General features: G+C 41.4%; 1 protein-coding gene across 2 annotated transcripts in view; it reads left to right on the top strand.

The window, feature by feature from the left end:
* The window catches only part of ARMC8 (armadillo repeat containing 8), a 51,179-nt gene that overhangs the window by 9,570 nt on the left and 28,596 nt on the right, over positions 1 to 13,013 (top strand). Inside the window, exons 6-12 of one of the 2 annotated variants that reach the window (XM_072121259.1) lie at positions 1,140 to 1,232; positions 1,336 to 1,416; positions 3,008 to 3,083; positions 3,946 to 4,036; positions 5,721 to 5,781; positions 8,173 to 8,373; positions 11,354 to 11,503. In XM_072121259.1, coding sequence (XP_071977360.1) covers positions 1,140 to 1,232; positions 1,336 to 1,416; positions 3,008 to 3,083; positions 3,946 to 4,036; positions 5,721 to 5,781; positions 8,173 to 8,373; positions 11,354 to 11,503 — 753 coding nt within the window. The remainder of the gene's footprint in view (positions 1 to 1,139; positions 1,233 to 1,335; positions 1,417 to 3,007; positions 3,084 to 3,945; positions 4,037 to 5,720; positions 5,782 to 8,172; positions 8,374 to 11,353; positions 11,504 to 13,013) is intronic. The other variant, XM_072121260.1, reaches the window with a different exon arrangement.

Raw genomic sequence — 13,013 nt, forward strand, 5'->3', positions numbered from 1 at the left:
AAAAATAATAGATTAGTAAAAAAAAAAAAAAAAAGAGGCTAATGGTATATTATTTGTAGGAGGGCAACATGCTAACGGGGACGCAGCTCCTCTAACTAGGCCATGCCATGTATCATATTAAAGGAAAGGGTATTCCCATATGATTCTATTTAAAGAAGCACTTCAGCAAAAACTTTTCTTTCCATTCTTGCAACCCCCATCCGCACCGATATAATGTGAGTGGCAAAGTGTGTAGGACACAAATTTGTTATGATTGCTGAAGTGCTGACTGATACAAAAATCATGGAGCAAAGATTAAGATTTGGGCCTCTCGGAGTAATTCTAAGAACTTATATGCTCCTTAAAAAGGGGTTATATCAACTGTATCCACAGGATAGGGTATGACAATCTGATCAGTGGATGTCCAACTGTTGAGACCTCCACCGATCACAAGAACCGGACCCCCAGCACCATGGAGAACAGTGTTCTCAGAGTAGTACAAGCACCTTGTCGCTTCATTCAATAGTATGGGAGTGTCTGAAATTACAGCGAGCTCTGCTTGGCAATTTCCAACACTCCCACACAGTTGAATAGAGCCCTTTAGTGAGAAAGAGATCCCAGATTGGTGGATTGCCAGGACTTGGTCTCTAACAGATCAGTTGGTACAACCCCTTTAATGTTCTGAAAGCCCAAGGGTATAGAATCCGTGAGGCCATACACATTGTACTATACTACATTGTAACAGTGTGACGGAAGCCCATCTATTGACATCATGAGCTTGGGCAGGTGTTTGTGCTCCCTCTATGGAGAACCTGTGTGGTGCAGCTTATATGGCGTCATATAGGTAACCTGGTGTCTGAGATGGTGACGAGAGGAGGGCAAGTAATTCTCAGGGGGTGAGAATTACCATGAGATCAGTCCCAACTGAATGAGAGGGGATCCTGACCATGAGATCCCTCCTGTATAGCTTCTTGGAGGGATCTTCTTCTTGGAGGGATAAGCCTTTAAGAATAGGTTGGGCTGGAAGTCTCCTTGAGCCATTCTTGTTGAATGAAGTTTATCAGGACATTACCTTGGATTTGCTGCTTATGTAAAGCATCTGTTATACATGATGATTTTACTCACCAGTGCGTCTTTAAAGCTTTTCCCCTCTTTCCTAGGATGCTACAGTAATCCCACACCTTATGTTGTTGCTCAGCAGATCTCTGCACTCACAGGAATACATCTGCCAGATCTTCGCTCACTGCTGCAAAGTAATTTCCTCTTTCATTTTTCATTCATTTGTGAAGGCTATTGTGCATTGCAATGAATGGCTCAGACTTTCTATTAGTTAAACCCTTGTTATGTTTATTGCAGGCCCCGGATCATCAGACAATATTGTTTAATCATGGCGTGGTCCAGAATATTGCACATTTGCTTACATCCGTTTCATATAAAGTGAGTTTAAAAAGAGTGAAGACATATATTATGTTACTTTCTATAGTGCTAAATGTCTGAATAGCAAAAATGTATTTCATATTAAGATGTGTGCATATAGCCTTCAGTGGATCTGGACCTCTGGCTGCAGTTCGTGTGGCCTGCCTCTGCGCATGTCTTTGTGCCTTAAGCAGGGGCGGACTGGGAATTTAAAGTGGCCCTGGAAAAAAAGGAAAAGTGGCCCCATTCTGTGGGTGGGGTCAAAACAAGTAGGCGTGATCATGTGATGTGGGGGGAGATACCAAATTTTTATAGGTTTTGTACTGTTCGAGGCAGTCATGGTAACAGACGATGATGTCTTCGAGACTGACGATGCAAGCCAAAATGTCAATGGCATTAAAAAGCTGGTGGCAATCTAAGGGTTAACACCCGCGATCGGTCATAGCACTATGCAGCAAACACCCACCTTGAATGGAGAAGGCTCAGCCAGTGAGCCCTCTTCATACACCTGCAGCCAACATGTGACGTACTATTACGTCACACGTCTGTAAAGGGGGTAAATGTCTGTTCTATTCGTGATCTAAATTCGTGAATTAGGCCAGGTGTGAGCAGCATTTATTGGTCCAAGGGCCATATTTCCTTTCCGCTCAACTTTAAGGGGCCACACCAGTAGCCAGCACCGTAGATGTACCAACAACCACAGTATGGCACAAAATGGGAGAGGAGCCGAGAGTAGTAAAGTCCAGCTGATGTATATGGGCAGTCCCCAGGTTAAATACAAGTTCTGTAGGTTTGTTCTTATGTTGCATTTGTATGTAAGTAGGAACTGTATCGTATAATTGTAACCCCAGGCAAATCTTTTTTTGTTTTTTTTGGATTTTAAAAATGTTGGATTCTCATAAGAACCAGGATTAACAATAAAACTTAATTCCAGAGAGCTGTGATAACTGTTGTAGCTGTTTAATTTAGCATTTGGCTACAATATAGTAAATTAGAAACATCTAAAGGTTCGTTTGTAACAAGGGGTCGCCTTTAAGTCAGGAGTTCTTAAGTAGGGGACTGCCTGTACTTGCCGCTCCTGGGTCCTCTCCTGCAGGCGCTTTGCTCTGGATCCTGACCTTGACGCATACAATGTGTCAGGAGCATTGAGAACTTCTCAGCTGCACTCGCCACTACCCGGACTCGTCTACCAACGAACACTTCCATCAGTTATGCAAGTGCTTATTGGACTCTGAGTGTCAGCAGGGTGCAGACTCCAACTCATGGCTTGACAGGTTGCATGTGGCCTGTCGACATGGCTCCTGGATGCCTGATCCCCTCTTTAGTTAAGATGAATGTGGCTGCACTTTATGTACATGCTTGGTGATGAACACGACAGATCAGAGGAATAAGGCACTGGGAAGGAAAGCCATTGTTATACCTGCAGCAAAATCTGTATATGGCACTTACAGATTGTGCATCAAGATAAGTGGCGGAAGTATTCTACAAAGTCTGGATTTTTTCCTTGTGTGTATACACTATATAAATCAGGAGGAAATTGGCATGCTTGAAATAAATCACATTTCCCAATATTATGCAATTGTTAAAACATGTTTTATGTGTTCTCTCCTAGGTACGTATGCAGGCATTAAAGTGCTTTTCCGTTTTAGCGTTTGACAATCCCCAGGTATCAATGACCCTTGTAAATGGTAAGTGTTTGCGTGGTGAGTTGTTGTGACATGTATGCATTTCCACATAAAAAGTTAATAAAAGTTTATAAAAGAGATAATTTTATTCTGTGACAACCAATGTGATAGAACAATTCCTTCCCTGGACAGTTCTGCTTTTCAAGTATTATGTTCCCCTTGAGATCCAGTTGTGCACTAATGAGCCACTTTCCAAAGGGCTGAGTTATAATAACTTTGCATAGAACAGGTTCTCAACCAGCTGCGTTGTGGGGGTAAAGTAGTAACCCCTTTTAGTGTGATAATTAAAAAAAAAAAGGTCCTTTAAGAGAGTCTACCAGAAGTTACGTCCATACAAAGCTGCAGACAGTCTGTGTTAGTAGTGTTTCAATTTCCAGGATTGAAGCTGGACTTTCTGCACTTTTGTGTGAGATTTTCACTAAACACAAGACTTTCCCTAGCCTCTTATCTGATTAAGAGTAAGAGAAGGCTTAGAATTGGATACAGCAGGGTGAGGCCGGCGAGCAGTTTTAATTTAGAGACCAAAGAAAACAGCAGTGTGAAGTCTTTCCAAGTCCAGCTATGATCCTGGAATATACAAGCATTTTCATAGTTCTGCTGCTACTAATATGTATGCTTACACAGATCTCCCTGGCCAATACTGTGTACATGTTTGTAAGGTCAAAATTGCTGGAAGATTTCCTATTAAGGGGTTAAGGTTGTCTCATGAAGTTAATACGTATGCCGTCTGTATATTAACTTTAATTATGTAATACACTTACTACATTAGCAACTTTTCTTTCTGAAAACTGCTTCTCAGTAACAACTAAATGTAATGTTTGCTTAGTTTGTTGTTTATATGCCTTGTTTGTTTGTTTTTTTCCAGTATTGGTCGATGGGGAACTGTTGCCTCAGATTTTTGTGAAGATGTTACAGCGTGACAAACCTATTGAGATGCAACTTACAGCTGCAAAATGGTAATTATGATGATGGTTGATATGCCAATTATTATGCAGAATTATCCTCAGGGGCTCTTTTTTTTTTATGTCACAGAAGCTCCTTCTAGCTCAGTTATTGCGAATTATTCACGCCTCCGTGACACTGGCTCGCAGTCTGGGGCGGGAATGGAGGAGGCGGGCAGAAACGTAGAATGGAGGCGTGAATTATTAACAGATGACTGAGCCTGAAGGGGTTCCTGTGACGTAGCAGAAGCATGTGAGGCTCGTTTGCATAATTTTAAATACTTTTTTTTTCTCTAAAACTAAGCTATTAGAAGCAAAAAAAGAAAAACTGATCCTGTTTCAGTTGGCACATGCCAGCAGTGTGCTTGGTTTAGAAGCACTGCGCCATGTGGTAGATTTCCTTTAAGAAAATAAAAGAAAAGAGATGTCTGAGTGTTATAAGCTGGTCCTTTAGATTTCATCTCTGTCGGGTGTTTTGTTTGCACAGTCTTATTTTAGGAGAGCATAACGTAAACATAAAAAGAAGGTGAATGGAAAGGTCCTCCATTCAACTTCTGTGCCCTACACAGGTCCATGTGTGGAAGGGTAGCTTTCATTATGATTATTTATAGCAGGAACATTTTTGTGGATTGTGCTGTTTTCAGCTAACAGAAGGGCATAATGGATGCTAAAGAACGCAGGTGTGAATTTAGCCTGAGGCTTCATGCACAAGAATCTGTTTTAGGAGCATGTTGTTTCTTTGAGCTCATGCACATGGATGAGGATTTGACTGCCCTGTGCATGAGCTGACGACCCAGGCTGCAAAAGATAGAGCAGGTCTTGTTTAACAATCCCAGCATGTAGATGGTATTATAAATCTCCTTCACTTTGATTGCAACTAATAATAATCTTTATATGGCGGCATCAAATTCTGCAGCGCTTTACAAATCATAAGGAGCAAATATACAATTATAATATTACATTGGAGTACAGTAACAGTCATATGGAACAATAAGAGGGAGGGCCCTGCTCGTAAGAGCTTACAGTCTATGAGGAGGAGGGCACAAGAGGTATAAGAGCTTGTATAATGGTCCAGCCATTCTTTATAAGGGAACAGAATACGTTTTTAGTGCAGGTTAGAAACTTTGAAGGTTGGCTATTAGTTTCATAGTCTTGGGAAAGGGAATTCCAGAGAATTGCTGCAGCCCGGGAGATGACATGAGAGGTTGAATTAAGGTAGAGATTTATCAGGCAGATCGAAGAGCATGGGTGATAGACTGAGAAGAGCGATAGGGAGGGGAAGCTTTGTGGATGAGGGTTGTTCTTTTAATCTGTAGTCTGAAGGAGACTGGCAACTAGTGCAGCACCTGGAGACTGGAGGCATCTATGTAGTGTTAGGTCTGAGAGACAAGCTGCTGCATTAAGAATAGATTGGAGAGGAGAGAGTTTAGTGAGTGGAAGGCCAATTAGCAGGGCGTTACAGTAATCTAGTCAAGAGTAAATCGGAGCAACTCTAAATCTCTGTGGCTATCACACAGAGCTTATGCCATTGCCAAAAGGGTTTTCTGGCCATATATCCTACCTGGCATGGGAGAGTTTTTCATCTCGGCTGTGCAGGACTATCAAAAAATTTTGATCAACGCTCCTTAAATGTTCTGGATTTTTAGAAATGACATGATTCCTACATGATATTGTAACAACACTGATCTTTTTCTTACAGCTTAACATACATGTGTAGAGCGGGCTCTATAAGAACAGATGACAATTGCATTGTGTTAAAAGTAAGTATTGTTCTAATTCTAAAGAATTTTCCATTAAGTAAATATGTGACATTGCCTGTGGAACCCAGTGCTCAGGAGAACAGGAATCCAGAAGAGACCCCCTTTATCCTCATTGTGAATAATCCATGCAGTCCCATTTAGGTAGGGGGCCTGTCACACATGTGCTCTGCTGCCTCACTCATTGGGGGGATTCTTGAGAAGTTTTGGTTCTCATTCCCCTGACCCCAGAACCTCAGTCATGTGACCCTGTCTGGCAGCAAATCCATTTTTAAGTTTTAATTAGTAAAGTAAAAACTTGTACAAACATTAAATCAGTTCCCTGGCTCTATATCTTACAGCTTTCAGATTCAATATACACCATAATGATTATTGCTTTACAAATTGTTCAGCATACAACTAAAGTTTATTAATAGAAAAAGAAGTATAAAAAGTCCCACTAAGGCTGCATGCACACTGCCGTGAGCCCGCCGCACCGTAGCACACGGCAGCGTGGGGAGAGGAAGAGGAGGAGGAGGAGGTGAGCGCAGCTCACCCCCTCCCCTCTCCATAGCGATGTATGGCCGCGGCGTTGTAATACGGGAAAAGATAGGACATGTCCTATCTTTTCACGGGCTACGGAGCGGTACGGTGCCGCACGTGTGCTGCACCGTACCGCTCCCGTAGGGCGCTGCGAGCCTATAGAAGTGTATGGGGGACGTAGATCGGCCCATATACGTCCCCCATACTGTAGTGTGAATGCAGCCTAAAGGGAAGGCACATTGTTGTGTTTTGCATATAACTGTGACCGCAACAGATGTTGGGATTGTCACTTCCTTGATGTAATAAACAGTCCAGATTATTTTGTGACTAGGTGTCATGGTTGCAATGTCCTTAACACCTTCATAACCGATGGTCATTGGTGCCTGTATGTCCAGGGCATTTTTTTTTACATTCTGCTGTACGCTTCTTTTAAATGAAGAGACCTCTCGAAAAGCTTTACATATCATAACTTATCTTAACAAGTTTTACTTTTTTTTTTTTTTTCATAACATGTGAGTCTTTAATTTGATAGGATCGTTTTATTAATTACTTTTTATTTTCTTTATAAAAGTTGCCAATAATTGACTACAACTGTGCAAAAAATAATTTTTTTTTTGTAATTTTTCCTAAAGTTGTTTTAAAAAAAAAAAAAGTAACAACTTTTAACAAAATATGTAATAAGTATGTACAGGATTATGCCATCACCCTTTCCAGGTTCAGCTACAGGGGCAGAGGGTGCATGTACTTCTGCAAAGTGAAAGTCTTTCCTGCAGTCTCTTCTATATTCTGCCTTCATTGACAGGCTGGAGGGGGGCACACTTCAAACATCTTTAAAAAAATTTATATATTTGGTCCCCGGGTTACAAGCAAGATAGGTTCCTTGGGTTTGTACACAAGTTAAATTTGTATGCAAGTCGGTACTGTATATTTTATAATTGTAGCTCCAGACAAATTTTTTGCTTTTTTGGCTTTTCTAAATTTTTTGTGGAATGGGACCAAGGATTATCAATAAAGCTTCATTACAGACACCTTACAGCTGATCATTGCAGCCTGGGACTATAGTAATTGCATCTAGAGAGCTTCACCAGAGGTCACAGTGGGCAGAGGGGTCATCTGTGTATATATGTATTAATATATATTTGCAAAGAAGCTTAACAGAACCGGAGTTATCCACTCTTAAAGTTGCAATCGGCAATAGAAAGCTGGACATCAAAATCCTATTTTTTATTACAAAAATATATAAATGATATTATATGGGGAGCTTCTTCTGTTTACAATGACACATAAATTATATTTCTAAGTGCCACGGCTCAGGAGATGTGGCTGTTTGAAGTTGGTCACTGACATGACTTTTATAAACTTTCTTTCTGCATGGGGCATGCGCTACTAGGACGTATATAGCCGACGGGTTTAATGTTGCAATTTGACTCCCTGCAGTAATGAAGGTGTTAAGTAGTGTTCGCCCCTACCTAAAAGGATCCTTTCAGTTAATTAATGTACATTCTTGTGGAAAATATTTATTGTAAATTCTACATTTTCCTATAATATTTTGTTATAATATCTTATTTATACATTGAATATATGATCACTGTGGGCTATAACACCACCTAGAAATGTGACGGAATGTCTTATAGTATAAAGGGTTGCCATACCGTACAACTGACCCCCATTCTGGTCATCTATGGGGGTACCACCACTTATCAGCACGCTATCCCCTATCCACACAACTTGTTGTGACTTGGTAACCCTTTACCTTACCTTGTTCAGGAAACGCTGGGGTTCGTGTTTTATTGCATATGACTGATGCCTTAAACTTGGGTTCAGGTGACCTAATTAATTATATACATTTCTCACATTTATTTAATCTTTCAGACTCTTCCCTGTTTGGTACGAATGTGCAACAAAGAACGCCTTTTGGAGGAGCGAGTGGAGGGAGCAGAAACGCTAGCCTATCTTATTGAGCCCGATGTGGAACTGCAGCGGATTGCCAGCATTACAGACCACCTAATCTCCATGTTGGCCGACTACTTTAAGTACCCCAGCTCAGTTAGTGCCATCACTGATATTAAGAGGGTGTGTATAGTCCTATTTCCACAGTACAAACATATAGTATGCATTAGCCTGTGTTTACATTTGCATTGGGAGCTTTATTACAAGCTTTTATCACCGGTTCAGTCAAAACTGCTGGACCAAAAGGTGCAACAGGACACACTTTATGATGGGCACTGTGACAGATACCCATTTCATTAAAGTCTATGGGTTCTGTGGGGCTTCTTTGTTGCCTGTTATACAATGATTTGACAATTTAATTGTTCTCCAGATGTGGAGCAGAACCAAGAAAATAACACAGCAGATATATATTCCCATCTTCTTTTAATACATATTAAGGCTACACACACAGACCAGGCTTAGGCAGACACCTGTCCATGTACCCTATTAGGAAACATGAGTGGATACCAGAGTTTGGTATCCACTGTCTATCAGGCTGTGAACGTTCACAGACTAAAATTTTAATGGACCTGGGGTCCTCTGTCAGTGTGTGAAATCTGCTAGTGTGCCCTTGACAGTAGGAAGCTGCTCCAAAATTTGCAGCTCGACTATCCGGCTCATATACAGGGCTGTGGAAAATATTTCTGTGTGTAGGAGCCCATTGAAACATAGCGACATGTAGCCGCTCACAAACAAAACAACGTTACATTGCAAGCACCATGTAATGCTTAGAAGGTAGGTAGCCTGCATAGGATTCACACTTTTCTTCATAATTGCAAACAATATTTGTAAGGCTCTATTCACATAATCATATTAGGGGCAGTGATCTGGCTGCATAAAGTGTCTAGGTCTATTACACACCGCCAAATATAGAGCAGTTGGGGCCGCTCAGCTTCCTATGGAGAGGAGCGCTGCACCTTTCCCTTATCCACCCGGCCATGTGCTTCGCCTGGGTTCTACACTTAGAGAGTTAAATTTTCACTTAAACCTCTTATGGGTCAACTACAGTTTCTAAGTATAGTCTTCCCCTTGTCTCCATTTACAAGAGACAGACAAATGCTATATTTGGGGTACATTCACACAGCCGCACGCAGGAGAGAGGGGGGCGGGGGGAGTGAACGCTGCTAATCTCTCTTTATAAGCAGCACCGTGACCAAATGCCATAGGCGTCAATGTGGACCAATATATAGCTCCACGTTTGTATGAATGAGCCCTTAGTCTGTAATGCCGGGTGTCTGTAGAACTAAACTACATGCACATTTTACTTGTAGTCTATACCTATAGAACCTCATAGTTCTGCTTAGCAACAGGAGAATCCAAATATTAGCAAACAGAGCTGACCATTTATTCCAAAAAGAGGACCTGTCACCATTTACAAAGCCTGGAGCAAAGCCGTAATGGAATGTTTGTTAGGTATTTAAAAAAACAAAAAAAAACCAACCTCCTGCTACTCAAGCACTTGGGACTCGGAAAATATAAAAAGTTACTGCTTCCTGGGTTAGTTACACAGGTGTGAATTAACCCAGTCTGCAGGTCTATTCCAAATATACATTTACACACTGGTTTTGGGCTGTAAGTTGCTGCTGATTTTTACAAATTTTTGTCTTCTCTAATCTGAAAATCTGCAGCAGGAAATTAATCATTCCTTTATATAGTGCACCCAGATTACGCAGCTCTGCGCAGAGCTTGTAAGATCAGTCAATTGAAATGTTGTGAATTTTAAAATAGCCGATGATGTTAATTCCTGTACTGTGCGCAGTGTCTTTAAAAACCCCATTCCTAATATTCCCCCAGCTGGAGGACAACTGGCGGATATAATAAGTGGTTCCAACCTCGTAGTATTTATTAACGCCTGGATGAATTTTACATCGGGCCTATCTGGGCATAGAATTCTGCTATTACCTGCACCAGGATTTTGACGCAGGTTGTAGAAAATTTGGCTGACTGGAATGTAATTGATGTACAACTTTAAACTTGCATACAAGGCATTACAAATGCCCCCCATAGATGTCAAAGAAGTGGTAACTGGCACATGACTTGCATTTCACAAATTCTGCATGGAAAAGCCACTGCTGGTCCTGTCTTTTTGGGTACCATTGGATGGATGGATACATACATATCATTAATGAATGCAGCTGTGCCCCAGATCTGTCTCTATCTATCTCTCCATCCCTGGGGCACAGCTGCATTCCTCAATGTCTTTTGAGCATTTTGTGTTTGGTGACAGATCCTCTACAATTTGTATTGTGTACCACTGATATAGAAACCACAGCCTTTTTTTGAATTAGTTCCTTGTGCACAGTAATATATCTCCCGCCACCTTCCCCAGTAGAGAAACTTGGAGAATTTGGCTTCCCAGTCACTTTACCCTAAATCACTTGGGATCTTTAAGGGGTTTTCCCAAGTATTAATTTGGACGACCCCTTTTAAAGACTGAATTGGAATATGTGGCAGTCCAGTCACCTACAACTTAGTTCCCCAATATGTTTCTTTAATGGAAAATAATGCATATGTGCTGCTAATGTATTGAGATCGTAAGCAGTTTTTCTACAGTTCCATTCAAAGGAAATCTACCACCGGATTTTAACTTTATTAACCATTTACGCTGCTGGTTAGTTTCCTGGCACAGAGCGGGAGGGGCGTGGGGCGGTCACAAGTGATTCAATGGGGTAGTATGTGTGAGCCGTAGCCTGTAGGGGCTGTGGTGACGACCCCTCCCCCAAAGCACTCCTGCTTCATTTATATAAAATAAAAGTTAATTGTATAAGTCTAATCTATCTTTTTAACCCTTCTATAATAAACAGCTCCCAACAGTGTGAATACGGGTATATATTGTTGATCGAGTTGAAACCCGGTGGAAGATTACCTTCAAATAACATATTCCCACCAAAATGTGATGTACTCTTGTGCCCTAGGCGCCCCCTTCCCAGATGTTTTCACTGACTTGTGCCTGTATGTCTAGACTGCAGTGCACAGAGGGTACACTTTAGTCCCCTGGGTTTCTGCTCAGTAGTCAGCACAAACCTGTCCTCTTTCCCCCTCTTCTTTCCCTGGTGTTTTACAGCACCATGAAACCGAGCTATCTGACACTGAGGACGCAGACTCCAGAGGGGCTATAGATGAGTCCCAGTGCACTGCAGCCTTTCTAACCTTTCCACTGTCACAAATGACCCAGCAAACACAACTTGTCTCAGCAGCGACTTCAGAGGAAAAGGTGAGTATGGAAATATTACTTGTACAGTTTGCTAGGTAGGTGCTTGAATGTATGTGGCATCACTGCAGCTTATAATGTGCTCATAAAGAACCCCGAAAGCTACAAGTCCTTTATAATTTGTGATATGTTGCTTAATATGATCTGAGTAAATACTGATGGGACTCCTTCTCCTACACTGATTTGTACTTAGAAGTGCTGCCCCAGATCCAATTCATTTGTGTCCCAATGTTCCTCTTTTCTTCCTCAATACAGAAAAGCTGTATGGAAGCAGAAATTACCTGCGAGGATCCCTCTAAAGCTCCTTTATTTGCATATGTGGTCTAAAAACCAATACCGTATGGCTGAGTGTCCCTTTTGTCATTTAAACTTTCCCTATTGTTTTATATTTTGGGTGTTCCCATCTAGCCTATCTAGTTTGCCTGCATTTTAAAGTAAAGCTCCCAATTTTACCCATTTCTTGAGTGAAACGATGTGCATTCCTCATAAAAGGCACACTACCTGTTTATGTATACAGTATGTCCTTATGTTTGCCTGAATTGTTGCAAGCATAATCTTCTGAATTTGGCTTATTGGTGAGGCCACTATATTTGGAATAGGCCAATCTTGCAGAAATGGTTTGGCAGGACTAGTGCATACAGAAGGAGAGGCCACATCTAAAAGAGGAAACCAGAGCCACTACACAGACACGTCTTATAAAAGTGCTGTATACAACTTTTGTTTCATTGGTTAAAATAAATACATGCAAAATGATTAGATGAGGAAATTGATACAGCGAGTCACCCCAAAGTGTGTAGGCATTAGAGGGAAGCTTCACTGGCCAGAAACTAGAGATGTAGTGGCTGGATGAAAAAAGGTTAATTAAAGGGGTTGTCTGATTTCACATACAAGCTTTGGTTCAACTATGATTCTAACGTGGCTGCTACTCTCCCATTTAGCTGTTGTGATATGGTGGCATTTGAGGGAATCTCCGGTAACATCGGTGACCTCCATTAGCATACATCACGTGACAACAGCCAAATGGACGCTGCAAGAGGCGCTAGCTGATGCTGCAATGGAGGGGACTGAAAACAATAATGTTTAGTTACAATGACCAAAATATAAAGGTAATACAGGATAGTGCAGGTTAAAGAAAAGCTACCATCAAAATAAAGTAAACCAGGGACCCTCACTGTGGTTATCATCTTGTATTTGTTATCAATGTCCTCCTTCCTTCTAAAATCAACTTAGAATTATTCTAATGGTTCTAAAAGGCTCTGGTGGTGATTTCTCAGAGCCCCTCTATGCTGTAGATTCACAGGCTGTTACACGGTCTCGCCCTCTGCCTGTTGTAATCTCACTGCAGCAGACGAAGATTCAGCACACAGTCGGAGGGGGGGGGGGAATGCACAGTGTAACATCATGGAGGGGCTCTAATAACATTCAGAGGATCATAATATTAACCCCTTTGCGTTGCAGCCTTTTTTTGTTACTTTTTTTGCTCCCCACCTTCAAAAATCTTGAAAAAAAAGCA

The sequence above is a fragment of the Engystomops pustulosus genome, chromosome 8, assembly GCF_040894005.1.
Source record: "Engystomops pustulosus chromosome 8, aEngPut4.maternal, whole genome shotgun sequence".
In the NCBI taxonomy this organism is placed as follows: domain Eukaryota; kingdom Metazoa; phylum Chordata; class Amphibia; order Anura; family Leptodactylidae; genus Engystomops; species Engystomops pustulosus.